The following is a 27,699-nucleotide window of genomic DNA, read 5'->3' as shown; positions in this document are numbered from 1 at the left end:
CAATATGTAGAAGCTAATTATGTTCTCACTAAAGTTTGGTGGCCAATATTTTGACTACAAAACACCAGGAAACACAACCGTGTCTTTGCTGGTTTCTGGTCTGCAGACCATCCCTGTCCATATGTGTTTCTCACAACCTGCTGATCAGTTTAAAATCAGTGATTCCAGATTCTTTATATAGTCCTATGTGGAGTTACCAAGGATCAAACCTGGGAATTTCTGAATTCAAAACACATGTTCTACAGATCAATCTCTGAAAATATTGGGAGATTGTGTTAGGCTAACAGCCTCAGCCCTATATAATTAAAATACAGAATATAGTGATTAGATCTTGTTTGTATTGTTTCGCCGCCTAGAGTGGTCGTAAATGACTAGATAGGCGGGATATAAATTCAATAAATGAAAAATAAAATAATAATTTGTATTATCTTGTTTCTTCTTGCCCTTTTGATATATATGTGAAGACAAATGGGATTTCCTTTGCAAAGATATTAATGGGTGCAGCAAGGGAAATGAGATCTTCTGGAGAGAGAAATTCAGCTCCAGTGAATTAATTCTAAAGATTTTACTTTAAAAAAATTTCCTGGAGTGCATCCAAATACGAGACATATTCTTCATTCAAAATTGAAGTCACATGGATAGGATAGTGATTAAATATTCAAATTGGTAAACTCCATCTTCATAAAGGCTGGAAAGTTACCCTTAAGAAAAAAAAAGGGGGGGGGGAACTTAAGAGACAAAACGAGGAAAGGGTTCAAGTGTTTGGCCTGAGTTGCAGCTTCAGCTTTTGATGTCATAGTGGTTGTCTTTGAACGACAGAAGCAACACTCTCCTCATTGTTTAAAAGTCAGTGATTTAAGACAGCAATTGCAGAGTAAGCTAATGACCTCTACAGAAAGTGAATTGAGACTTCAGTCATCCATGTGGGAGCAATCACCAAGTAAGAGAACTGGGCTGTTCCACTAATGTCTCCATTTCTACCTGTGAAATGTTGAAAAGCAACCATGCCATAATAACTCTTATTTTAAACAACAAGAACTTTATTGCTGATGACCAAAAGCCTTTACAATATGCAATGTAAAATAAAATTTCCAGCCTAAAAACAGGTTATTATAAGAGCTTATCAAGGCATTTATCAATGGTCTAGAAACATCTAGACTGGCCAAACATACTAATGGCAATTATATAGTTAGCCTCTTTAGCCTTAGAAGGCAGCCCATCTAGGAGAAGGAAAACTCTGATCCCAAACCCCCATGCCGTGAGGAGGAGGAGGAGGCACCGCCATCACCCATGCGGCAAGGGAGCAGCCCAGGTAGGTGGGGCTCATCAGCCATGGAAGGCAGCCCATCTAGGAGAAGGAAAACTCCAATTCCAAACCTCCACTGCCTTGTGGCTATATCCACTGATGGAAAAAGCTTCAGGAGTAAACCTTGAGGCAAAATCCGGAGCTGGAGCCCCAGAGGCAGTTCATGTCATTCTGGCAACTCCTGCGACGTCGCTGGAACCAGTTGCATTGGCTCTTGCCTTTCCACTGGACTATGTCAGCGATGTGGAGAGGGGGGCTTTGCTGCTTGGGTAACAGCCTATCCTCCGTATCATTCTACCCAGGCTTCGTGCTCTGGAGAGGACACTCCAGCTTCGCATACAGCGTTGAAGTCCTCCATACAGAGCACATCACCATAGTCTCTCGAGACTGAAGGATGCCTATGATCCTTAATCAAAGAAGAACACAACGTCTTGGCTGCCAGTGCGAACTGAGCCACAGCATATGTAATTGATAACTGCTTAGCAGCAAGCTGTCAGTCCCATTACTGCTTCCTTAAAGGTGCAGTTGATGAACAACTGAAATGACAGGTGACAGAAATCTTTGTCTAGGATCCTTGTAAAAGGGACAGAACAGTAAATAATGAAATAAATCTTCATTCAAATAATGAATTAAACCTACCACCCAAACCAAGTTTATGTTTTTTAAATGGATTTCCCTAGGCATCTTCCTAACCACTGCTTTGATAAGATAATTAAATTGGTCAGATTCTGTATATGCTGAGATCCATTTATAGGCAGGGAGGTCTCAATTCCATTTAATTATGAGGCAACCTCAGGTAGAATTTTCTTCTAGTAGGGAGATATGGCCAAAATCCTGTTGCTTAACAGCGCATTGAATCCATCGGGATTTAGTGAGTCAGCTCTTCCATATGTTCCTTTGATTCAAATGGGCTTACTCTAGCTGCAATTTACTATGCCTACTCTAGTTTGTTTTACTGTACTTATCAACAAGATTTTAGCCTACATTCTTTCCTTACATCAGGCAGCTGTGGAATCTTCTCACAGTTTGTACTGTTCTTTCAGGCCAGTATTCCTTCTTTACATCAGTCAGCTGTGGAGTCTTCTCACAGTCTGTACTGTTCCCTTAGAACTTCATTGTCAGACAAAGAAAACACAATTAGCTTTCCAATAGCTAGGATTTTGTGTTACAATGTGCCTAACCCCGAGGCACGGCTGTCATTTGGAGTGCACTGCCAAAATGACTGAGTCTGTCACGCTAGTGTTGACAGTGGCATAAAGTTAAACCGCTTGGTTTACTGAGGCATGGACTTCAAAGCCCAGTTGATGCCCATTGTGCTATTGCTGTGAAGTTTAATTATAAGGAAGATCTGAAGCTCAGTTTGGGCTTCGATTGAAGCTCCAGACCAAAAATATCCTACAGAAGCAACAGTAGATGTTGTCATCTGATGCCAGCTCAGCACACTTGGATTGGAGCAAAGAAATGTTTAGCCTTTCACATTTGTGAAATATTGGACAAGTGTAAAAGGCTGACAAATGCTTAGACCATTATATTTGCCCAAAATCCATTTAAAGCCTCTTTAGCTACAAGAACAACAAGAAGTCTTGTGGTAACTTTAAGACTACAAAATTTTATTTGGTGTGAGCTTTTGTAGACCCAACTCTTCAGCTGCATGGAGCACAATATTCAAGTCTCATGCTTATCTGAATACTGACTATGATTTTGGGAGTGATACAGAGCAAAACATGATGCAGAAAATAAAATTGTACTGTTGACACTAATCATAATAATATGTCAAAGGGCTGGTTCCAACTTAAACATCCTGGAAACAGTGAGATCTTTTACACGAGTTAACAATCCTAAATCATGAAGTTAGTGTTACTTTGCCTACCAAACGCAGACAGGACACAGGTGTTGGGATTACTAGTCAAGTTTAGAGATGGATATAAATCGGGGGGAAATGGTGCTTCGTTGGTATTCAACACTGATCAAAGTTGATGAAGAGATGAAGTGATGAAGCACCCAATTTTAGCAATGAATCAACTAATATTCATCAATTTGTCATTGCAACACAATGTCCCACTGAACGGGCAATGTCGACAGGACATTGACAAGCAGGTTGGCTGCAGAAGGGAACCCGGTTTCAGTTCCCACAGCCAGCCTGTCTGTCAATGTCCCAACCATCAGCTGCCCATTGGCTCTGGGAAGGGAGACCCCATTTCTATTCTGCGGCCATTCTGCACGAAGGGACGAATAAAAACAGGTAAATATTCATGTCTTCATATTTGTTGGGGTCTCCAGGTCTGACAAATATGAAAGGACAAATATTCCACGAACCAGCGATATTTCAGGAATATTACAATTCAGTTTTTTATTCATCCCGACGTCTAGTTGAGTTTATTAAATTGATGCTCAAATTCCAATGGCATATTATATTACAAGTCATGTAACGGGATCGGCCATACACTGAAACAGACACCAATTAGGATAAAGTTAACAACACTGTGAAAATGACCAACTCTTTGGAAGATCTTGAACAGCAAATTGCCCCAGCACCAACTCCTCCAATGTATTTAAAGACATCAAGAAGATTGCCATAACTTGTCTTTCCTTCTTTTAAGTTCTGGGTCTTCTGGCATAGCTTCTTTCATTTCTTTTTCTTTCTTTCTTTCTTTCTTTCTTTCTTTCTTTCTTTCTTTCTTTCTTTCTTTCTTTCTTTCTTTCTTTCTTTCTTTCTTTCTTTCTTTCAAAATTTGGTTTTCTCATTCATACATAAGTACCAGTATCCAGTTATACATATTTTTCTATGGTTCCTTTGTGCACACATTTTAGGTGGAAAAAATTTCTATTACTTTACAACTTATATCATGCTTTCTTTATACTTGTATCTTGAAAGCAGCTACTAAAATAACCAACATATAAGTTGGCAAAATGTTCAACAAATTATAAACTTTAAACTACAAACAATTAGCCATGGTCTTTGGAGAAAAAGAATAGCCAAAATCTGTGATTATTGGATGGCCAGTATATCTACAAAAATCTACACTCTGAAATCTTGGGAGATTTGGTTGGAAATGATGATTTATCCTAGTGGAAAGACACCAGTCAGTAATTAATACTTAAAGGTAAGGTAATTTACTCTGTGTATATACAAAAATGTGAAATTGTTCCTGGGTAAAAAAAGGATGATTATTATCAACAGATTATGGTTAAAAAAATTATGTCCAGTAGGAATTGCATTAGCAAGTACCTTAGTATTCATCCTATATTGGCTAACAGCATGATTTGTCTTAGAAAGGTTCAAATTACTTTAGTTTCATCTACAGAGAGAGATGGTGCAGAGTGGAGGAGAACTTAAATCACAAGCATCAGTTAGAAGAGGTGAATCATAAGAGAGGACTTAGTTTTTTTAAATCTTACTTACTCTTCGTCAATATTAAATTACAAGGCAAGAGCAGAATTTTGGTGGATGACTGCAGTGAAAAAAATTAAAGGGCCCCCACTAGACTATGTGCAAAGCTACAGTCAGGAAGCATGGGGCTATCGCCCAGTGGTAGACCACAAGCTTAAGATCCCAAGTTCCACCCCAGGACTTTTAATTAGGACAGGAAAAACCCTCATCTGAAATCTTAGAAAGCTGCTGCCTGTCATTGTTGACAGTGATCTGACTCATATAAAGCAGCTTCCTATGTAGAAGGTATTTCCTATGTGAATAATTTTCATATTGGTAGTAAACCTGTGTCGGGCTTTGTGGCATCTCAGTCTGCAGGCAGAATCTCAGGACAATGTTCTTCTACAAAAATTGTTTTATAAATATTCATAGGTCAGATTTTAGGATTATATAACCCAGTCTTCTCCTTGGCAGACCAGTTTTTTTTTTAGAAAAAGTGTGTACAAACAAGGTTTTTCCCTAAATAAGAAGCATACTATTCTTTGAGTCCCCACCCACAAGCTGAAGTCAAATATGGAGCGAGACAACAGGGGCTTCAAGTTTGACACAGTGTTCATTTTGTTACATTTTAGCCTCGCATCTGTGCAGGGCACGCCAGATCACTGGTGATCTGTTTGCAGGCCCCATTCAAATTGCTTGTTATGACCTATAAAACTCTATGTGATGGGGGGCAAAAGGAGACCATCTGATGGGCCACATCTCCCCATATGAGCCGGCCCATATATGTATATATGTATGCACATATGGTGTGGTGGCACTGCGGGCTAAACCACAGAAGCCTTTGTGTGCTGCAGGGTCAGAAGACCAGCAGTCATAAGATCGAATCCACGCAACGGAGTGAGCTCCCGTCGCTTTGTCCCAGCTCCTTGCCAACCTAGCAGTTCGAAAGCATGTAAAAATGCGAGTAGATAAATAGGTACCACCTCAGTGGGAAGGTAAACAGCGTTCCGTGTATAGCCGCGCTGGCCATGTGACAACGAAAACTGTCTTCAGACAAACGCTGGCTGTACGGCTTGGAAACGGGGATGAGCACCACCCCCTAGAGTCGAACACAACTGACTAAATGTCAAGGGGAACCTTTACCTTATGTACTCATTCATTCATTCATTCATTCATTCATTCATTCATTCATTCATTCATTCATTCAATTTATGTTTGGCCCATTTAGCAAACCGCTACTCTGGGTGATGTACAACAAAATAAATGTGCATTATATAATAATACAAACAATAAACTATGCCAGACATAAATCATAAACTAAAACAGGCAGTGAAACAATTTCTGGAACATACTCCTCCATCTCCTCCTTCCTCCACTATCCCAGCTATTTGGGAAGATTCTACCCAGAAGCCTCTCTGAATAGTTCTGTTTTTAGGAGCTTTCTGAATACGCCCGTCATATTTTCTGCAGGAGAGCACTCCACAGAAATGACGCCACTTCAGAAACAGCCAACGTTCTGGTGACCCTTTTCCAAGCTTCTCTGGCAATTAACACCTGCAGGTGTGAGGACTGGGTCAGAAGGGCAGTCCAACTAGACAGAAGACATTCAGATAAGTAGCAAGGTCTCAAATCATTTAGGCCTTGATGGGTTAGAACCAAGACCTTGTACCTGGCACAGAAGTGGATGGGGGGACCAGTGCAGATGAAAACAGAATTAGGATAATATGGTCAAACTTCCTCACACCAGCCATAGTATGCTGGACACCCTAAAGCTTCCAGGGATGCGTCATGCAGAGTCCATTGCAGTAATCAATATTTTGAGACTACCAGTGTGTATTTTGGGACTACCCAGTGTCCCTAGGGACCTGTTGTCTAGGTAGGGACACCGTTGTGCAATTTGCCAAAGTTGGTAATATGATCTCTGGGAAAAACCTTTCAATCCTCACAGACATGCCTGGTGAGGACACAAAGATGGACCATAGCTTTGACTATGTGGACCTTTGTCAGCAAGGTGATGTCTCTGCTCTTTAAGATGCTGTTTAGGTTTGTCATCGCTTTCCTCCCAAAAAGCAGCTATCTTTTAATTTCATGGCTGCTGTCCCCATCTGCAGTGAACATGGAGCCCAAGAAAGTAAAATCTCTCACTGCCTCCATTTCTTCCCCTTCTATTTGCCAGGAGGTGGTGGGACCAGTGGCCATGATCTTAGCTGGCTTTACTGTAATGTTAAAGCCCAAAACATGGTAGAATATCAGGAACAGTATGCTTAAAAAAAAAAAAACCCTCTGAAATCCAGTCTCATAATAACCATGGTTATTTGGAAGTTAATGTAATTGATTTTAGGCAGATTTCCATCCATGCAAAGAATTGTACCAGTGTAACACGAAGGCCCTTCTCTACTCATGTTTGCTTTGAAACCAGAACCATTTAAATCATTTGGCTTCCTTGCAGGTAAAGTGATTTGGTTGGTGTGCAAAACAAATGCACTAAAAACAACCTGGATAGGTCTCTGTAGTGAACTATGGAAGAAAGAACACGGTTAGGGAAGAGATGTATTACCAAAAATGCAACTGAGATATTTTAAAGAATAGCTCAAGATGGGGAGGTGTAAAAATATCCCTGGATCCAGACAATGTGCCAAACCGCAGTCCCTCTGCTGAGACATCATTCCCAGAAGCTGGACCATATTTAGCTCCTGAGGAGTCCAGCCTTAAATTTCCAGCCCATTGTTGCCCCCTATATGTAGCTGTATTCTAGTGTGAGAAAATCCAACCTCTGGCTGGAGCCACTGCTGCCCCTTTAGCATCTCCCGACAGACAGATCTGTGATCAGAGATGGAAGAGAAAAAGATGTTTCGTTCTTATTGAAATGCAAACCCACTTAATTGTTACTATCTGAATCAATGTGCAAAAATGAATGCAGTCATACTTCAGTAATCATATCTCAGTAATCCCACTTATGCAAATTTTAGCAATGCAGTTCTCTGTTTCTAAAATAATAATAATAATAATTGCATGCTCTTAAGTCAATTCTGACTTATGGTGACCATTTCCATGGTTTTCTAGGTAGAGAATACTCAAAAGTACTTTACCATCCCCTTCTTCTGAGGGCATACTGGGACTGTGCAGCTTGCCCGTGACTTAGAACCAAAGAAGTTGCAAATATGGAGGTTTACTGTGTCTCTTGCAAACTGGTCCAGATCCATCTGCCCGTTTAATGTCCCACAATGTCCCCAAATTCTCATTGCTCTGAGGGATTGTGACAAATGTCAAGGGTTATTAGAATACACCTACTCAGTGTTGCTTTGTGTGCTACCACCATAGCATGGTAGGCTAAGAGAACATAAGGCCTAGCAAATAATACTTGTCAAATGCTCATTTTAGACCTGAAACCAGCCTAGAAACCAGCCACACTGAAGAATTGTCTCTTTGTGTGAGTTCTAAAACATGCTTTTCTAATTCAATGAACATCACAATTAGGGTGCATCAAATGGATTTCTTAGAAGCATCATTTCCTTGACTTTGAATTACTGCTATATTGAAGCTACTTTTAGTGATGGTTCATATGAAGGAGACATAGCATATCCTGGGAGCCTTGCAAATAGCCATGATAGTTTTTACACCCCTGGCAAAGTAAAGAGATGAGTTTCGAAATTATATACAACCATATCAGTTTCTATATTTAAGCTGCATTTGCCCGTTGCTTTCTCCTTAACCCAGTCTTTGTCTATAAATATTCCCGCTACAAGAATTTTTGTGGGAAAATGAAGGAGGGAAAGAAATGGGAACATGAACTAGATTTCATTCCTATGTACAAAAGGAAGCTTTAGCATTGCCTTAAAGTGAAATACATTCCCTCTGAAACAGAGCTTGCCACCCTTGCACAGAGGAAGAGGCTATGTTGCTCAGGACAGAATTACATGTTGCAAAGAATGCAGAGCCCCCATTGCATCGGCAACCACATAGACAGTCCTGCTAAATTAGTCCAAGAGGCCCATTTGGTGCAGCATTTTGCACCAAATCGGAGATGGGCAAAGTTACACATTTGGACTGCAGCTTTCCGAATCACTAGTCACATGGCCATTGGCCATGCCAGTTTGGGGATTCTGTGGGTCTTATTCATTCATTCATTCATTCATTCATTCATTCATTCATTCATTCATTCATTCATTCATTCATTCATTCATTCATTTGACTTCTGTACGCCCCATCGGGCTGCCAGGACCACTCTGGGTGGTTTACAACAAAAAAAAGAAGATAAACAATCATATGAAACAATAAACACAATAACAATCAAAATGAAACATCAAATAAACGTAGACTAATTTAAAGGCAAGATGGCAGAACAGGTAGTATAAAACGCTGAAATGACCACTGAATTAGGATGTTAAATACTTTGGGCGAAGCCTGCCGGAAAAGCCTTGTTTTCAGTGATGGCTTAAAAATTCCCAGTGAAGAGATCAGGCAAATTTCAGGTGGGAGATTGTTCCAAAGATAAGGAGCGACCACCGAGAAGGCCCAGTTTTTGGTCTTCTCTCTCTAGCCCTCTCTCAAAGTTGGTGTTCTCAACTTCACAACCTAGGAAGATCACGTAAAACAGGCAGAAGGAGGCATTCTGCCAGATATTGAGGTCCCAAACCATTTAGGGCTTTGTAAGTCAGCATCATGAACTTCAAACTGGCATGGATATGAACAGGTATCCAGTGCAAGGCAGCCAGAGTAGGGGAGATATGGTGGCATTTCTTCATCCCAGTCATTAGTCTGGCTGCCATATTCTGGACCTGTTTCCATAGCAACCTCATAGGCAGCCCCATGTAGAGAGCATTACAGTAGTCTAATCTTGAGATAGACAGAGTGGTATCATCTGCATATCTGAGGTTGTTGATATTTCCTCCTGCAATCTTAATTCCGGTTTGGGATTCCTCCAGTCCAGCCTTTTGCATGATTTATTCTGCATATAAATTAAATGACCCTAGGCTATAAATATATAATTGTACTGAGCTGTGCCACATCACTACTTTATTCTCCAAATTCTGCTCAATTTTCTTCTCTCCCTTTGTAACTCCCTAGATCAACTGATCCATGATTCCATGTTATTGCAGTAGACATTTCTCCAGCTAAAAGTTCTCTGCAACTTCTTGCTCCATTCTCAATTATGTTTAATGGAACTGTAAACATGGAAGAAACCTTAGAAATCCTCAACTATTTTGGATTACAACTTCCATAATCTGGCAATGTTGGACAAGACAAATGGGGTCTTGTAAATTAAATGTCTGAAGGGCCAAAGAGTTTGCATACCTGATTTAGTCTACACCCAACTTAATGCAGGCTCTGCAATCCAGGACACACAGTTATGATGTCTGTCACAGAGAGCACATCTGATCTAAGCTTAAATAACTCTAGTGCAGGAGAGATGACCATCTCCTTCAGCTATTGGCCCTGCTGCAGAACAGCTTGCGCTGTTAAGACACTCCTGTTTACTTGAAACCAGCTTTCCTGCCATTGCCATCCATGTGTTTTGCAGTGTTTAGATGTTATATTTATTGTTATGCCAACTGCTCAGGCTCTCATTGCTTTGTGATTAAAAGGCTGGTTGAAAATTACTACAAGGACCATAACGCAGCTTGTTAAAACCTGGAATCCATGGACTTTGCCAAAGGTATGACAGGGTACTATTTAATCTAATTGCTGCAGTCTTGACGGAGGCTACAAAAGGTCTTTGTTGATGGCACAGTTGGCGATCCCAAGCTTAGTTTTTATTATTTCTTTTCCTAAGCAAAGTGATGTTTGCCCTGTTCTGCAAGGATATTTACAGCACAGCCTGAGGTTGTCCTTTTGACAACTTCAGCATACTAACTTTGTTGAGTTGTCAAGCTACCACACCCTAGCTCTAAGAGGAAGCCACAATCCCCCAAAGAAGTAAAGAAAACAAATGGCCCTCACCAAAGAAAACCCCACAAAGCATACTAGACAGAAGGATTTGTGTATCATATCCAACCAGGATTCTGAATTCTTTTCTCCCTGGTTTTGGCATTCTAAGGACATCTGTGTTGATTCAAAGTTTGTATTAAGGCATTATTCTGCTTACAGAAACTGGTCTCAGTGCTGGTACCAAGGCCGAAATGACTGGGAACCAGAAGAGCTATGGAATGAAAGCAGATATATTATCAGGGAAAATGCAGAAACACTATTCCTATAGTGAAAAGGGAAAGAAAAGCCTTGATGAGTGATCAAGGAACTCCCTGAATTGTTAACAATTGATTTTTTTTTAATTTTATCTCTTTAGTGGTCCAATACAGGTGTTACGTGTTCCTACATCAGAATAAGGAATTGTTCCTATTTGTGTAGAGTATATTTACATTAAACATACTGATTGGTTTGAGGCTAGTTATAATTAGTTAAATTAAAAAGTTACAATTGTCCAAAGCAAATAATTTGGTTTCCATAGAGCAGTGGTTCTTAACCTTGGGTTACTCAGGTGTTTTTGAACTGCAAGTCCCAGAAACCCCAGCCAGCACGGCTGGTGGTGAAGGCTTCTGGGAGTTGCAGTCCAAAAACACCTAAGTAACCCAAGGTTAAGAACCACTGCCATAGAGGACCCAAGGAATATATATTAGCATTGAGCGTCTCCAGTTAGGGACCCATTGTCCCTTTTGAAATGGTCAAGTCAACAGTTCAATCAGAATGAAGGGTTTCAACAGAGCAAGTATTAACTTCATTTTAGAATTCTACTTAATGGTGCCTTCACTACCACAGTAATTTCTCTTATTACTCATTTCACTGCCATCACAATTTCATCCTTTTAACTTATTGTTCTCACAGGCTTTAGCTTTTTCCTCAGCGTTCCTTACTACCTTCCCCAGTACTGTTTGAATGATGCCTCAGATTGTTTATTTGGAATCCCCAGAATCATTAGAGCTTGAGGTGCTGCTGTCACTAAAATTAGTGGAGGTGCTGGAAGATCTGGAGTTGCTGGAATCACTTTGATTACTAGAATTGCTGGAACTACTGGACTCTGAAGAAACCATTGAGTCACTAGAATCACTGGACTCTGAAGAATTCCTAGGACCATTTGAGCCACTGGAATCACTGGAGCTGCTGGAGTCAGAAGAACTGCTTGAATCACTGGAATCACTGGAGCTGCTAGAAGAATCACTGGAATTACAGGAGCTGCTGGAGTCAGAAGAATCACTGGAGCTGCTGGACTCAAAAGAATCACTAGAATCACTGGAGCTGCTAAACCCAGAAGAATCACTGGAGCTGCTGGACTCAGAAGAACCACTGGAGCTGCTGGAGTCAGAAGAATTACTGGAATCACTGGAGCTGCTGGAGTCAGAAGAATCACTGGAAGCACTGGAAGCACTGGAGCTGCTTGAAGAATCACTGGAATCACTCGAGCTGCTGGAGTCAGAAGAATCCCTTGAATCACTGGAATCACTGGAGCTGCTAGAAGAATCACTGGAATCACTGGAGCTGCTGGACTCAGAAGAATCACTGGAAGCACTTGAACCACTGGAGATGTTGGATTTGGAAAAATCATCAGAATCAATTGAGCCACTGGAATCACGTGACTCAGAACTCCCGGAATTTCTTGAGTCATTAGAACCACTGGTATCACTAGTCTCACTGGAGCTACTTGAGCTGCTGGAGTCACTGGAACTGCTAGAATCATGAGAATCCATAGAGTCACTGGGAATCACCCTGGAATCATTTGTGTCACTGGAGCTACTGGAATGAGAGGAACCACTGGAGTCCTTCTGGTTTCCAGAGTTCAGTGACGAGCTGGATTGTTTTGAACTTTCCTTATTTGAACTGCTTGGATTATCTGATTCCTCTGGCCACTGACTGGAATTGCTCTGGCTTTGTGCCTGCTGACTAGAATCAGAGTCGTCGCCATAACCTGGCTCATCTCCTTGCATGCCTTCGTCCTCTAAATGGTAACTGTGGAAAATGTAAGGATTCTTGTACTGTGCATCCACATTTTTTCTTGCCACGAAATCACCCCTAGCTTGGAATTCCTCGATAAACTGTTTCTCAGCACATATCTCTGCTTCATGGATGATGGGACCTGCTTTGACTAATATGGGGCCATGAACTGCGTTTCTGTTTCTCAAAGGCTCTGTGCCATTTTGTCCTGCATTATGACTAATCTCTTTTAAAATGTCAATGAGGTGGCTCTTATTGTCTTTCTTGGTGGGGAACTTGACATGCACGCCCATGCTTTCCTTTGTGACCTGCTGACTCTTGTCTTCAGCCTGCACCAGAGTAGTATCTTCATGGAGCAGCCGGTGATCCATTTTATGCTGATAGCCTTCTTGGTGACTGATAGTATCAACAGTAGACACTTCTGCAGCAACAGCATATGTTTTAGGGGGATTAAGAAATATTTCTTCCTCCTCTCCATTTTGCCAGTGTCCATTTTCATTAGCAGCATCGATCTGTAAGACTTCTTTATCTGTGTTAATCAGATTCATATATCCCCCATAGCCGGTTCCAGGTAGAGGTTCATCTTTCTGGATCTATCATGAAGAAGTGTATAAAACAATACAATGTTTATATGCTCTGAGGAAATATAAGAAATCTTGTATTTACGAACATAGTGGACCATGAAGGTTCCGTGTAAATCTTGTTAGTCTTCCGTTAATACTTTTGTGCTCTTTAATTGAGGAATGGTGAGTGTATGGCCCTCCAGAAAATATTGGACTACAGTTCCCACATCCTTCAGTTTTGGTGATGTGGCTAATGGGAGTTGCAGTGAAACAACATATGGAGGACTACATGTTTCTGCTTCACAAAAAGGACACATTTCTTCATGACTAGAACTTAGTGGCTTTGATCTGTCAGAACTTCTGCGACTGGAATTAGACAGAAGATAATTTTTCCCAATTCTCATATAGACCAAAGTCTGCGTCCCTTCCTGTACTGAGGTTTTGACATACTTTAGAGTGTGCAGTATCAGAAGAGAGAGAGAGATGAGACGCTTTTCTTTGAGCTGGTATCAGCTTGAGCTAACCTACTGTCACTGTTGTTATATGCCCTCAAGTCAGAAATGACTTATAGCAGTTCTAACAGCACTTTCAAAGTAAAAGCAAAGCAAAGCGTGCTGCTTATATACCACCCCATAGTGCTTCAAGCACTCTCTGGGCAGTTTACAAGTTAATTATGCAGGCTACACATTGTTCCCCCCCCCCCAAGTGAGCTGGGTACTCATTTTACCGACCTTGGAAGGATAGAAGGCTGAGTCAACCTTGAGCCGGCTACCTGGGATTGAACCCCAGGTCGTGAGCACAGTTTTGGCTGCAATACATCAGTTTAACCACTGTGCCACGAGGCTCTTCCCAGATGTTTAAGGATGTTAAAGATGTTTAATGAGTGGTTTTACCAATTCCACACCCCCAAGATGTTTACGTGGTTGAGTGGAGATTCAAACCCAGGTATATTTCCAAGTCTGTTGCTCTATCCACTATATCACTCTGATTATCAATGCACTGTACAAGTCTTATTGTAAGTCATTAAAAAGATCAAGTTAAATAGGAAGGAAGGAAGGAAGGAAGGAAGGAAGGAAGGAAGGAAGGAAGGAAGGAAGGAAGGAAGGAAGGAAGGAAGGAAGGAAGGAAGGAAGGAAGGAAGGAAGGAAGGAAGGAAGGAAGCTAACTGAGCCATGTGAACTTTATCTAGAGATATTATTTTCCTTGTCTTCTGTACTTACCGGAAAAGCAATGGCTATTCCAATAATATTTACAAGCAAAAGTAGAGTTTTCATGATCGGAATCCCTGTCTGTGAGGAAATTGAAAGTATATTTAACAACTGGTGTGACGGTTTCACTACCTAGAAGAAAAACAGGATAGTTTAAACAAACAAACAAAATAAATATGAACTATGTGAAGCATTAGAAGGGAAAAGAATCAATAATGAAATCAACAATTTTCTCATTAGTGTAATGAGAAAAGACTGTTGAGCTGGTCTGGAGCAGTCATCGGTCATTGGTAGAGAATATTTTTAGCATGTAGCTCTTAGCATGAATTTCCCAGGTTTAATTCCCAGCACTTTCAAAGAAAAGGTCCAGCCTGAACTCCTAGAGATCCATTGGCAATCAACATCATTAATGAGATGTACGAAGAGTCCGAACCAGTAGAAGACGACCTTTTATGTCCCTATGACATCAAGATCCTCCCAAGACTTTTCCATCTTTACTCTGTATTCATTCACTTTGTGGTAACCTGCTGTCCTGCACTGGCTTCTGAAGTAAATTGTGCTAAGAAAGTCTAGTGTACAGAAAGAAGGAGGGCAACTTTGCTGGTCCAATGCACCTCATCCTCCACAACAAGATTAGGGCCCAGAAAAAGGAATTCGTTATTATAATATGGGTGGCAAGATTGATATTTTCAAGGAATTGGAAGAATAAAAATGAAATTACCGGTAATATGAAGGAATGATATAAAGAAATGTGAAATATCCTATTAATGATAAATTTGCAAGTGAAATTAAGATCAGAAAAGGAATATCAAATACAAAGGATTTTGAAGATGTATGGGATGTATTTTTAGTACATGTGTTTGAGAAAGGGAAAGGTTATACCTTATATTTCTGGAGAGAAATGGAGCAGCTACAAATGCTACAAAATATAAAGTAAACTTAATTAATTAATTCTGAGGGTGGTGGGGAGCACAGGATGGAACACTTATGTTATATTTTGTGTAAACTTTTTCTTTAATTGATATGTTAGTTGAATTTTCTTTTTGATGGTTTGGCTTGGGTTGTTATATTATTGTCATATTCTTCTGTATTATTGAAATGATTTTTAAAAAAGATTAGCGACCAAAAGACCAAGGCAAAGTGTATGTGCACAGAGGGCAAGTTGTAAGCAAGCACAATTGGTGAAGGTACACCACAGTCACTGTCCACATGTGTTGGGGCATTAGCCTTAACTTCAAATTTCCTTGTTTGGTGGAGTTTGAGTCAATGTGAAATAGTCTTAATTCTAGTCTTCAACCAACGATGTCTGTTTGTGTGTACGTGCAAGTGTGTAACTGAATAACAATGCAATTGGATTACAGTTTGTTAGAATGTGAGATTATCTGGTAAAATAAATGCTGTGACTTAATCATACACATGTTTACGCCGCAAAACAAGGCCGAGAGCTTCTGCTTTTGGTAGAATGGGAAGTTTTGCCATGTTTTCATCCCAGGAAAAGTCATACGGTTGTAACATTATGGATACCTACTTTAAATAAAGTTCCACAAACTCAGAGAATTTACTTGTCCCAAAAGGCGAAACAAGGGCATGATTTATCAGAGAGAAAGACAGGGCTGATTCAAGAAATTTTGCTGCCTCAGTCCAGGAAGCCACAGCCAGACTGCTAACTGGAGCAGGTTACAGGGAGCCTATAACTTTTCTGTGACAGTAACTCCACCAGCTGCCGATCCATTTCTTGGCACAATGCAAAGTGCTGGCTTTAACCTATAAAACCCTGAATGGCTTGGGTCCAAGCTATCGAAAAGACTGCATCTCCCTCTATGAAACTGCCTGGGCATTAAGATCATCAGGGAAAGCCTTTCTCTCAGTCCCACCACCCTCACAGGCATGCTGGGTTGGGACACGGGAAAGAGCTTTCTCTCTTGCTGCTCCCAGACTCTGGAACTGCCTCCCACAGGAAGCTAGGCTTTGCTGTCCTTCTACAAGCAGACAAAGACCTTTCTCTTCAGGCAGTGACTGGTTGTCTGATAGGGTTTTTAAAAATGAATCATTTTGCTCTATTGCTTTTAAATGTAGTATACAGTACTGATTTTATTTACTGTTTTAAATAAATGCTTGTTTAATTATCTTTTTTAATATTTGTTTTCTTGTTTAAATATTGCTTTGGTTATTTTAATGATATAAGCCAGCTTGGGTCCTTTTAAGGAGAAAGGTGGGGTAAAGATATTTCAGTAAATAAATAGGAACAAAATAATACCCCCGTCCATACCTTATCACACATATATTCCACGTAACAAAGCAAGCTCAACTGAATCTCACTTCAACACTGGCCATGGAATTAGGGTCTTCTGTCCCACTTGATGGAAACAGGATATGTTAAAGCAGTGGTCTCAAACCTTGGGCTTCCAGATGTTCTTAGACTTCAACTCCCAGAAATCCTGGCCAGCAGAGGTGATGGTGAAGGCTTCTGGGAGTTGTAGTCTAAGAACATCTGGAGGCCCAAGGTTGGGGACCACTGCGTTAAAGGATGTGGGGCCAGTCATGTGACACACACAGCTCTGATCTTAAAGGCAAGGGAATGGGAAAATCTGGTAGAAGGCTAGGGGGTTTACTGATGTTGTCTCCAGTATTTGCCTCACAGTGCCTGTTGGGATAGGTGGTGTAAAAGATGAAATAGCGTAGCTTGTTTAAAGTCAAACTGCCTGCCTTCTTTTTAGCAGCAATGCAAAAGACTCAGATCCATGTGGAAAAAAGAAGACGAAATTCTAACTAGGACATGTTGTAAGGTGGCAGAACTATTTTAAGATGTCTGAAAATATACAGTTGCTGTAAAAAGAAGTACAATTCTTGGAAATACTGAGCTGTGCTATACATAAAACAAAGGTCTCACAATTATGAGTCTCTCCTTGAGTTTGTACCACATAATTCACATATAGGACATGGCTGAAATGCCGCTCTATGTGTGAGGGCTCCTAATCTGTTATTTCCTCTCTTTGGAACATTTAATGGATATTAAGGTGAGAACTAACTAAACAGGATGTTTGCCCATAATCTCAGGAACATAATTTAGGTCTTTCACCTGCCCGTCTCAATAAGCCTATTGGGAAGCTGGAGGAACCGAGATCCTCATGTTTAAATATACACAGACTCCTTACTGCCTGAGTAATAATATATTTTCTTTACAAAATCAAAGACCTGGGCCTTCTCTCTTCTGCTTGAGGATGAATGAATTTAGTCACTTTTTAGACAGATTAATGTACCCTGTCCATTCCCATGAGATATAATTTACCCAAAAAAACATCTGACTGTGATTATCTTAAGCACTACAGCTGGCTGTTGTTGGTTTTCTTGAAGAAAAAAAATCTCAGTGGGCATACCACTGAAGGTACATATGTAGGTCTCAATTATCAACACCAGGCTTAGGGCTCTGATGTGCCACCCAAGACCAGAGAAGCCACATCAGTTTGTTAATCATGGATTCCATGTCTGGCCAAATGATTGTGCACCAACCGAGGGCAATCTTAACATCAGGTTCCAGGCACTGGAAAACCGCAGGGGAGGCAGAGAACTCGTAATAATGGGTTTTCCTCCAGCCATGAGAGTGACATCCTAATTTAGGTAGAGAAAACTCTCCTTTTCAGGCTGAAGGGGTGAAAAAGGCTTGATGAAAAATCTATAGTGCTGACAGGTCTGGGAAAGGCTGGTGTCCCATATGGTAAGAATGATGGGGGAAACCAAGGTTCTCTTTTTAACATACTTAAAAGAAAATTATTATACTTGGTTAAAACCAATATGTCTATTGAGAAATTCTTTTCAAGCCACTGTGGCTTTTAGGTTTCCACAGGCGGGCATGTGATTCCCAAGCAATGGCCAAGAAGGCTGAGTAGATTTTGTCAGTATCAAATGTCTTTAGTGGACATTAATGGAAATAGCAGGGGATTGTTCAGGAGGACAGCTGGAGAAAAGGCCAATTAAAACGTAAAGGTGATTAGAATACCTTCATTAGAATGAAAAGTGAAAGTATGTTGGGGTTTGCAAGTCTAGAAAAAAGATAAGGGGAAACAGGACAGAGACTTATACAATTATGTATAACCTGGGGCAGAAAGAAAGGCACCATTTTCTGCAAAAAATTAGAATGTGGGAATTATCCAATGAGCTTGATTGACTGTGAATTTAAGACAGACAAAAGAAAGTAATTCCCACAACACGTTATTAATGAATGAAATTTGCTTCCATAAGTTGCAGTGATGGGAAGTCCCCTAATTTAGCTACCTTCCAAAAGGGATTAAACAATTTAATGGAAGATGTTGAGCAAACGGTGTTAATTGTGATAGCCATGTAAACTCTGGAGACTGATGGATGATGTGCTACTAAATATCAGTAGGAGAGGCTTGTAGCCTTAAAGTTCTGGTTATGAGTTGCCTGTAGAAGCATCCATTAGCCAGAGGGGAGAAACAAGATGCAAGTTACTTTTTGCCATCTAATTACTTTTGCCATCTTGAATTATAGCATTGTTGTTGTTTTTATTTTATTATATTGTTTTCATTTTTATGCATTATTGTTAGCCGCCCAGAGTAGACTTCGGTCTAGATGGGAGGGGTATAAATAAATAAATAAATAAATAAATAAATAAATAAATAAATAAATAAATAGATAGATAGATAGATAGATAGATAAACAAACAAACAAACAAACAAACAAACAAACAAGCACGCACGCACGCACGCACGCACGCACACATACATACATACATACATACATACATACATACATACATACATACATACATACTGTACAGTATTCCAAACGATAAGTGGAAGAAATACACTCAAACTGCATTTACAGCATATATACACATAAAAATATTATTACTATTTTCCTTTTTTTGTATTAGTCATTTTAGTCATTTTATTTTTTGAGATTAACATTTTTTGTATGCTGATTCATTTCAACTTTATTACTGCTTTACTCTATGTTTACACTCTGTCACTTTCAGCTACTAATGGTTGGATACCCAACCCCTCTGTCTTTGCTCTTGACCCATTAGACGCACTCCTTTAATCTTAGTCTGCTACCATTTTTTGTGGCTCGGAGGAAGTTCAGTAGCTGTTTTGCATTGCCTGCCTCTGCTTCCTGAGAAGGAAACGGCACCTGCTATGTCCCATTTTAAATTTGAAGGTGATGTGTCCTGTCATTTTAGAAGATATTTATTTATTTATTTATTTATTTATTTGATTTTTACCCCGCCTCTCTAGACCATGTCTACTCGGGGCGGCTTACAAAATAAAACAAAACAGTATAAAAATATATAAAATCATAAAATTACATATTTCAATTTAAAACAATTAATTTAAAGAGAGAATTACCAAGATGGAATAGCCAAAAAAAGAGAGAGAGAAACAGAGAAAAAGACTTAATTGACTGGAGGGAAGGCCTTCTTGAATAACCAAGTTTTTAACTGGCTTTTAAAAACACCCAGCGAGGGTGCCAGCCGAATTTCTGTTGGGAGGGCATTCCACAGCCGAGGGGCCACCGCCGAGAAGGCCCGGTTTCTTGTTTTTTCCTTCCGGGCCTCTCTCGGCGTCAGACCCCTCAGCCGCCCCTGCTGGCTATATCGGGTGATCCGGGTAGATCTGGGTGGGAGAAGACGATCTGCCAAATATTGAGGTCCCAAACCGTTTAGGGCTTTATAAGTGATCATTAGCACTTTGAAGTCAATGCGGAAACGGATGGGCAACCAGTGCAAAGCAGCCAGGGTGGGGGAGATATGCTGGTGTTTTCTCACCCCACTAAGGAGCCTGGCTGCTGCATTCTGGACCATCTGAAGTTTCCGCGTCAGCCTCAAAGGCAGCCCCACGTAGAGTGCATTACAATGGTCTAATCTTGAGATTATGAGCGCATGGACTAGAGTAGTGAGGGCCCCCCGATCAAGATATGGTCGTAGCTGGGCAATCCGCCATAGATGAAAATAGGCAGAGCGGACCACGGACGCCACCTGGGTTTCCATGGTAAGCGCCGGGTCCAGATGTATTCCCAAGCTGCGGACCTCACTCTTTGCGGCAAGGGTCGTCCCCCCAAAGGAGAGGGAGTCACCTATGCCGCTGACGGAAGGGCCGCCCACCCTCAAGACCTCCGTCTTGTCCGGGTTCAGCCTCAATCCATTTGACTGCATCCATTCCAGTACAGTGTCCAGGCAGCGCTGGAGGGACCGGACGGCATCCACTGAAGTTGGTGTAAAGGAGATGTAGAGCTGTGTGTCATCAGAAATTGTTTCAGAGAAGAGATTTTCTTCAGGACCAGAAATGGAGAAGAGATGGGATAAACTTCTCTCTGTGCCTGCTGCGGTCTCAAAAATTTCCAGCACTGAAGCTTTTTAAAAGCTTGTGTGTCGAATGCAAAGGCATGCAAAGTCACATCTGGTTTGGTCCTTCATCCACTTCTCCTAGAATCGTTTGCTCTTATAGGCGGCATAACCATTTTAAGGTTTCCAAGCAAGAAACTTCTTGGTTCTCCTACCTGAAAATTGTTTTAATTGGTACCAACACGAATTGAATTTGGGATGTTCTACAATTCATGTATTTTTCTGCACAGCTGTTACTTTCCTCAGGATAATCGCTGCATTGGTATCACTACAGATTTATTGATATTCTGCTAGTTCTAGATTCCTACTCACATGCTAACATGTAATTAGTTAGGGGGTGTAACTTTTTTTTGATAAAGCTCCTTTGCCTTTATCTCTTGCACAATAGGTAGGAATTCAACAGGCAGCAATCCTCATCACAGCATCTTGCTAATTGCTTAGAAACCCAAACAGACGTGTGAAATGTAATTATGTTACAGATTCCACAAAGAAACATAATTGCAACCCGTAGCAACAATATGCTAATTGCTATTGATCTTGCACCTGCCTCCGACGGTTCACTTCCTGTTTACTCTGCAGGCTGAATGTGCAGTCAATGCATGCAATCATTTGATTAGAGGTAAGCAATTCCATTATTTGGCTTTTCGCTCCCTTTTGAATTAAAGCAATTGTTTTTAGTAACTCCCTTTCTTAACACATGGCGCACAATGCTTACCTTTTCTGTAGTCCAGCAATAAACAATATTAAAATTGTTAGGATGTTTCTGATGTCTCAGTTCCTCAAGGGATGGACACAAAATGGTACTGGGCATACATTTAAACAGTAATTTAACTTTCAGGCAACCAATTGGAGTCCAGCAACTGAACTGGGACTTAACCAAGTCTTAAACAGAAACCCACTAATCCCTCACCATTTGTTCTTGAAATGATTAGATGCTCTCTTACTCCATTTAAATTCTTCTTGTCCCACTGCCCATGCAGTACATGAGATAAATTATATTTTGTACCTTGTTTTGCGAGATAATATATATTATAAATGTCAGGCAAGCCCCTGCTTCTATGATTACTAGATTTATTCACCTACATTGCGCTACTGAGATGTATCCAGGAAGTGCATTCTAACTGAGGGGTAGAATTTTAGTGACACATTTGAGCCAGTCAATTGATGTGTCAGTCTGTTCTTAATAACTAGGTTTGTGATGTTCCTAATCACATCATCTTGCTTGTTTAATGTCAAAAACCTTCCATTTATTCAGATAAACATCCTTCCTCACTGCTGCTTGTAAAGGCTGACTTCTGCAATCACAAAGGGCTTCTTTGCATCTAAAGATACGTCACTTGACCCAATTCGTACATCACCCTAAGCTAAACGTCTTGAGTTTAGTAAGTCAGCCTATAAATCAAGCAAACAAACAAACAAATTGGTTGTGTGGTTGGGGAACATGATGAAGCACATGGCCAAAATGCATTCTGGCCACTATGACCCCATCTGTATATAAGCTCCATTTAAAATTATGTCTTCTGTAATTTAAAAAAAATTAAAAGTAAAATAGAGCACTGAGGATTGCTTTGTAGGTGGACAGGTTCTATCTATAAGCATCAGAACAGAATGTGTGTTCCAGTCATTATTGTCTTTTCATTATCAGCAGCCAGAAAAATGCAGGAAATATTCTCTAGTTCCATTTCATGTTTAGCTCGAATATTTGTATTAACAAATACACAAATGTCCTTTTGTGTGGTCTTTTGTTTGCAAGTACATTTTTTTCCACACACAAAAGAGAGAGAGGAGAGGGGTTTCTAGCTCTCCTTTAAAAAAAAAACCCTGAGAAGACACAAAACTTGATAAAAACAGTAATTATATATTATATTGTGCATTTTGTAGGTACGTAAGTATAAATATATATACCTAATGGGCGCCCTGAAGTAAAAGTAGTCATTAAGCTGTTGAAAAATGGAACCCTGGAAGCTTTTAGGCTATAAAGAAATTATAGATTTGTATTCCGCAGGAAACCAGGGCACTACCACTCAGTCAATAGACAAAGCACTTGTTCATTTGAGTCATTTCTACTATGAAACAATCTTCTTCCAGCTTCCATTGAAGGACATAAGCCCATGTTAACACCCTTGGCTGTCCAAAGCTGTCTTCACTTTTAAGCCATGGGTACAATTTAAGGAAAGAAAATAAGGAACTGACTGACAGAGGATAGGAATGTAGGCAAACAGCCCAGGTAAGTCAATTTGTGCATCTCAGACACTGTAGTCTACTTTGACAGACAGTGGCTGTTCACTTTCTTTTACAGTCAAATGCACCTTTTTGCTACAGATGCAATGGATTGAACCTATGTCCTTGCATTTAGGCTGTGTTACATGAGTGGGAATATTTCCGGTTCTCAGATGTTGATAAATTCCTGCTCCCATCAAAGCTCACCATTAGCCAGGGTGGATAGGACTAGATAGGGATCTGAAACATCTGGAGGGCTGCACACATTTTTGCTGTTCCGTTTTTTATTTGTTTTATTTTAAGTTCTGCAAATGACAACCCACCAGCTGGCCACCGAATTCCTTAATTCATTCACAAGGTATTATTTTAAAGCTCTGAGCATTAGAGCATGAGCCACATGAGGTGGGAGATTTAGGATGTCACAAATGGTCATCAGATTGTTGGGTAGGAAACATCTTCCTTTTATATTTTGACTGCTGGGAGGAGAATTTTCTGCATCAGGTACTGAAATAATTCGAGTGGCTTTGAGTGTTATGCACCATGAGCTGGATGACGTTTGTTCAGGAAACAAAATGTCTTGTCTTGCCTCTGGCAGAATATAGCTATTCTTGTTTGGTACATTTCTTGAAAAATATTGGGCAGATTCCTGCTATCGATTTACATATGTTAATATTAAATTGCATAATCCTCTGTGGCAAATTGCTGCTCAAATGATATCTGTTGTGTGATTAGCTGTGCATCTATTTTAATTAAAATTAAAACCACCAACAGGATTCTGGCCATTAATATTAATGTGGGCTAAGGAGTCCTACAGAATTTCAATGCAAGGGGAATTATAATGTTTGAACAGCTTTGGGACAAAACACTACACCCATATTTCAAATAGATTAATTGCATTAGGAAATGGGCACATCATCTCCTAAGGCATTTGCAATTAAAACATAGCACCATTTTACATATGCCTGTAGCTATATTGGATATATTACCACAATAGCTGATGTTCCTGCTGATCTGTGTGTCTTCTACAGCTAGAATTCTGCACCTTTTTTTCCATCTGAATAACAATTATATAGGCATATGATGTAAAATCAATAACATGTGTCATCAATTTAACCATCTTTTTGAAGATTTTCCAGGTAGACAATAGATAGGCAATACAGTACTCCGATGTGATTTACCCATTCCCTTTTTCTGAGGACACCCTAGGACTGTGCAGCTTGCCCAAGGCCACACGGGCTGGCTGTACTTGCAGGAGGTACCATGGGGATTTGAACTCTCAATCTCTCCGCGGCCAGATACCTAAACCACTGAAGTATCCAGCCAGAAAAATCATCAGATTGGATGTTTTCCTAGCCAAGGCCTGCTTCAGGTGATGCTGTATTTAGTTCAGGACTAAATATATAGAAGGTGAGCTGCCAAGAGGGCATGCTATAGACATAGCTACATACAAAACATGACTATGTTTGGATTGCAAATATACCCAGTGAAGCCTCCTAAATAGTAGGTGTTTTTGCCCAGGTGACTCCTTTAAAGAACCAGTGCTGAAATTTAACATCTAGACAAACTTTCAACCAAAATAGAGCCACAAGCAAATATGACAGGGCACTTGTTCTTTGTATCAAACAGTGTGGGTCTAAATCCTTCAGTTTTAATGGCGGCAGTGTGGTACTTAGAAGGAAATAACCTCACATAACCAAATAGACGGGCAAACCTCTTAACTTGTTGGTGACCACTGAAGAGCCCTTTGATTAAAAGCTTGATGATGTTTGTCAACTGGGACTTCGAGATGTTGCGTAAGACTTGTTGATAGTAAAGGGCTTGTGTCTCCATTAAATATGATAAACGCTGAGCTTGGAACACTCTGACGCCTTGCCTTCATAGCACACTTTTAAGAGAACACTTAGGGATAGGAAGATATTTCTTGGATTTGTATTTTCTACAGAAATAAAATGCCTATTTTCTGCCACCAGAAGCTGCCAACAGAACGGAATACCTCTTTCCTCAGAAAGCCATTCATTTGCGAGGACTGTGATCCATTGGGCCAGGGTAGATGGATCGCGGGGGGGGGGGGAGAGGAAGTGTGTGCATTTTTAAAATGTATACACATAGCAATGTGCGTGTTTGGAAAATACACAGTCATGCTTTAGAGACAATACAAAAAATGACATTAAAATGCATACTTTTGAAAAAAATGCTTTCAAGAATGCATATATTTTGAAGAAATGCATCCAAAAATATGCATGAATGTCCAGTGTGGGGGCAAGAGAGAGAGAGTGTGTGTGTCTCATAATCTAATGTTGGACTGAACGGATGCTGCTGGAAAGCTAAGAAACTCAGCACTGATTTCCCCATCCTCTGTGTTGTTCGTGCATCGTGGAACTCTGGATTCATATCTTACATTAGCAACACCCACTAAAAAACAACACTTTTAACAGGTCAGCCATATTCCACTTTATCAAAATTACATCACAATTAAAAGCTAGTTCATACTCATCGACTAGGTATCCATTACATGCAGCGGGAGAGGAAGCTTGGCATCTCAGAGTCTACAAATTAAGCCATCATCACTACTGAACAAGCAGATCTAAATCCAAATGCGAGTCCCAAATAGAGTAGACCTGTTGAACCAGTTATTGACTTGTAAGTATTGATTAGGAAGTGATTTCAAATGCCTAGTCTATGTGGAGCTAGCAATTGGATGTATGCCATAATAAGGTACACCTCATCTCTATAAGCAGCCCCTGGGTGGGGACAGAAATATGCACGGATGAGGGAAACAGCTCTACTGCAGATGTCGTCAACTAATAATATTAATTAAAGCCTCCTGAAACATGAAATAACATCTGATCTTGAAGAAGCAGAACTAGACCAAATAGGCTGAGGATTGACCTGGCTTCTGCAGAGGTGATCATGAGACGCTAACTTCTCTTCCTAACTTCTAAACTGAAAATGTATATTTCTATTGCTCCTACAAGGGCTCCTAGCTCTAAGACCTTCCGGACCAGCCTTTGGAGGAGGTGGCAGTAGAGTTGTAGAGTCTTGAAACCAGACTTATTGATACCTGAGAGAGAGAGGGAGGGAGGGAATTATTTTTGGGGCAAAGGTCTGTGGAACTGTCACAGCTAGAAGGATCTGATATCTTCTGAGCAGTGATTGCTTGGCTGAGCTGCTAAAGTAGGTAATGGAGTTGCCAAAATAAGAAACATCTTTTCTTCTTCTTCTTCTTCTTCTTCTTCTTCTTCTTCTTCTTCTTCTTCTTCTTCTTCTTCTTCTTCTTCTTCTTCTTCTTCTTCTTCTTCTTCTTCTTCTTCTTCTTGCCAACGTCCCTTCTCACATCAATCACAATCAAAGTCTTACCTCAGTCCTTACCTTGCCTCCAAAGCTCGGGACTTAACTGTCATTGTTATTGTTGCTGATATTCATGACTTCTGTGAGTAACATGGAGCAGTAGTCGGAGGGCCCACCAAGGTATTATTTCTTTGTGTGCATCAAACGGCACTCTCATTGCATTATTGTGATTCTGAATGTTTAATCATGTCAGATGGTCTAGGGGTTCTGGGTAGGAGCCTCGTGGCATAGTGACTAAACTCACAACAGCATGAGACCCTCTCTTTTCCAACTCCATTAAATGCATAGTCCAGGAAACGTGGACAGCTGCTTCCCACATTTCCTGTTAGTTGTTGAAGGAAGGGACAATGGCCCATGATGCTCTGTATGTTTCATACTCATTTTGCATTGTAAATAAGTAAGTGGAAGCAGTAATGGTAATTAATATAAGTCTACAACAATACAATGAGTTACTCCTGAAGCCCAGGCACAGTAAAGGTGATGAGGTGCATGTTGTGATAGGTGACGAGTAATGCAATAATTTAAAAAGCAAAAAAATAAAAAATAAAAATTGAAGCTTTGCCCTTCTTGCGAGAGCAGTATTGGGTGGTAGAAACAGTGGTGCCTGGTGAGGTAGAAGACATAACAACCAGTGTTACCCAAATAGGCTAAAGTTGGTATTCACACACAGAGAGAGAGAAAGAGAGAGAGAGAGGAGCAGGCAGGCAAGCATTCACACATATAGTATATACACTCAGAGCTCCTCTGCCTTAAGAAAGGAGGAAGACAGAAATTAGATGCTTTGAATTAGCCTAAATCTCAGGTTGGGGGGCACCCCAATTGTCCTAACAAATGCGCCACCTCTGGATGGGAGGCGGTTTTCAATCTATAGGTAGATCTCTTTCCGCTTTGCTGTGTTCTGGCACATGTTTTAGAGATTCCTGATTATTTAACAGTAATGAATCCTTCCACTCTTTATTTTAGGTGCTGAAAGTAATAAGGAGTAGGCTGGGGTCCATTTACATGTGACAGGATGGGCAGTGAACTCCTTTCTGATACTGACAACACATTTCTGGGCTGAAGAGGTGCTCAGAGACACCCTAAATATAAGTTGAAAGTCCACTATCCCTAGTAATCTAGGAAAATTAGTTTTGCTTAGTTTACTGACAACACTTTAAGTAAAATTAGTTTTACTAGTTTACTAGTAAAAAAAAAACATGCCATGATCCTGAAAAATGGGAGAGAGCCACAAGCCTAAGATACTGTCTTTGCATCAATAGTTCAGCACTTTTAGCTGGGATGGGGAGTCACGTCGTTGTCAAGTTGGACTTAAATCACACTGGTGACTTGACTCAACTTTTTGTTGTTGTTGTTGTTGTTGTTGTTGTTGTTGTTGTTGTTGTTTTCAATGACTCTGACTC

General features: G+C 40.4%; 1 protein-coding gene across 1 annotated transcript; it reads right to left on the bottom strand.

Moving 5' to 3' along the window:
* Window positions 1-6,481: 6,481 nt before the first annotated feature.
* On the bottom strand, window positions 6,482-27,676 carry LOC140707647 (uncharacterized). The gene is made up of 3 exons (XM_073001984.2): window positions 21,447-27,676; window positions 14,383-14,502; window positions 6,482-13,192 (listed from the first exon to the last, which is right to left on the bottom strand). The coding sequence occupies exons 1-3, from the start codon at window positions 21,540-21,542 to the stop codon at window positions 11,564-11,566; spliced, it is 1,845 nt and encodes a 614-aa protein (XP_072858085.2). The 5' UTR covers window positions 21,543-27,676; the 3' UTR covers window positions 6,482-11,563.
* Window positions 27,677-27,699: the final 23 nt, after the last annotated feature.

Source organism: Pogona vitticeps, chromosome 5 (genome assembly GCF_051106095.1).
Source record: "Pogona vitticeps strain Pit_001003342236 chromosome 5, PviZW2.1, whole genome shotgun sequence".
Classification (NCBI taxonomy): domain Eukaryota; kingdom Metazoa; phylum Chordata; class Lepidosauria; order Squamata; family Agamidae; genus Pogona; species Pogona vitticeps.
Note: the sequence above shows the minus strand (reverse complement) of the source record. Positions and strands in the feature narration are given on the sequence as shown.

Excerpts from the sequence above, each read along its gene's own strand:
- LOC140707647 (XM_073001984.2), bottom strand. The coding sequence starts at position 21,542 with ATGCCCAGTACCATTTTGTGTCCATCCCTTGAGGAACTGAGACATCAG. Across the intron at positions 14,503-21,446 it reads ATTGCTGGACTACAGAAAAG|GTAGTGAAACCGTCACACCA; the intron begins GTAAGCATTGTG and ends TTTTTCTTCTAG. Across the intron at positions 13,193-14,382 it reads GAATAGCCATTGCTTTTCCG|ATCCAGAAAGATGAACCTCT; the intron begins GTAAGTACAGAA and ends TCTTCATGATAG.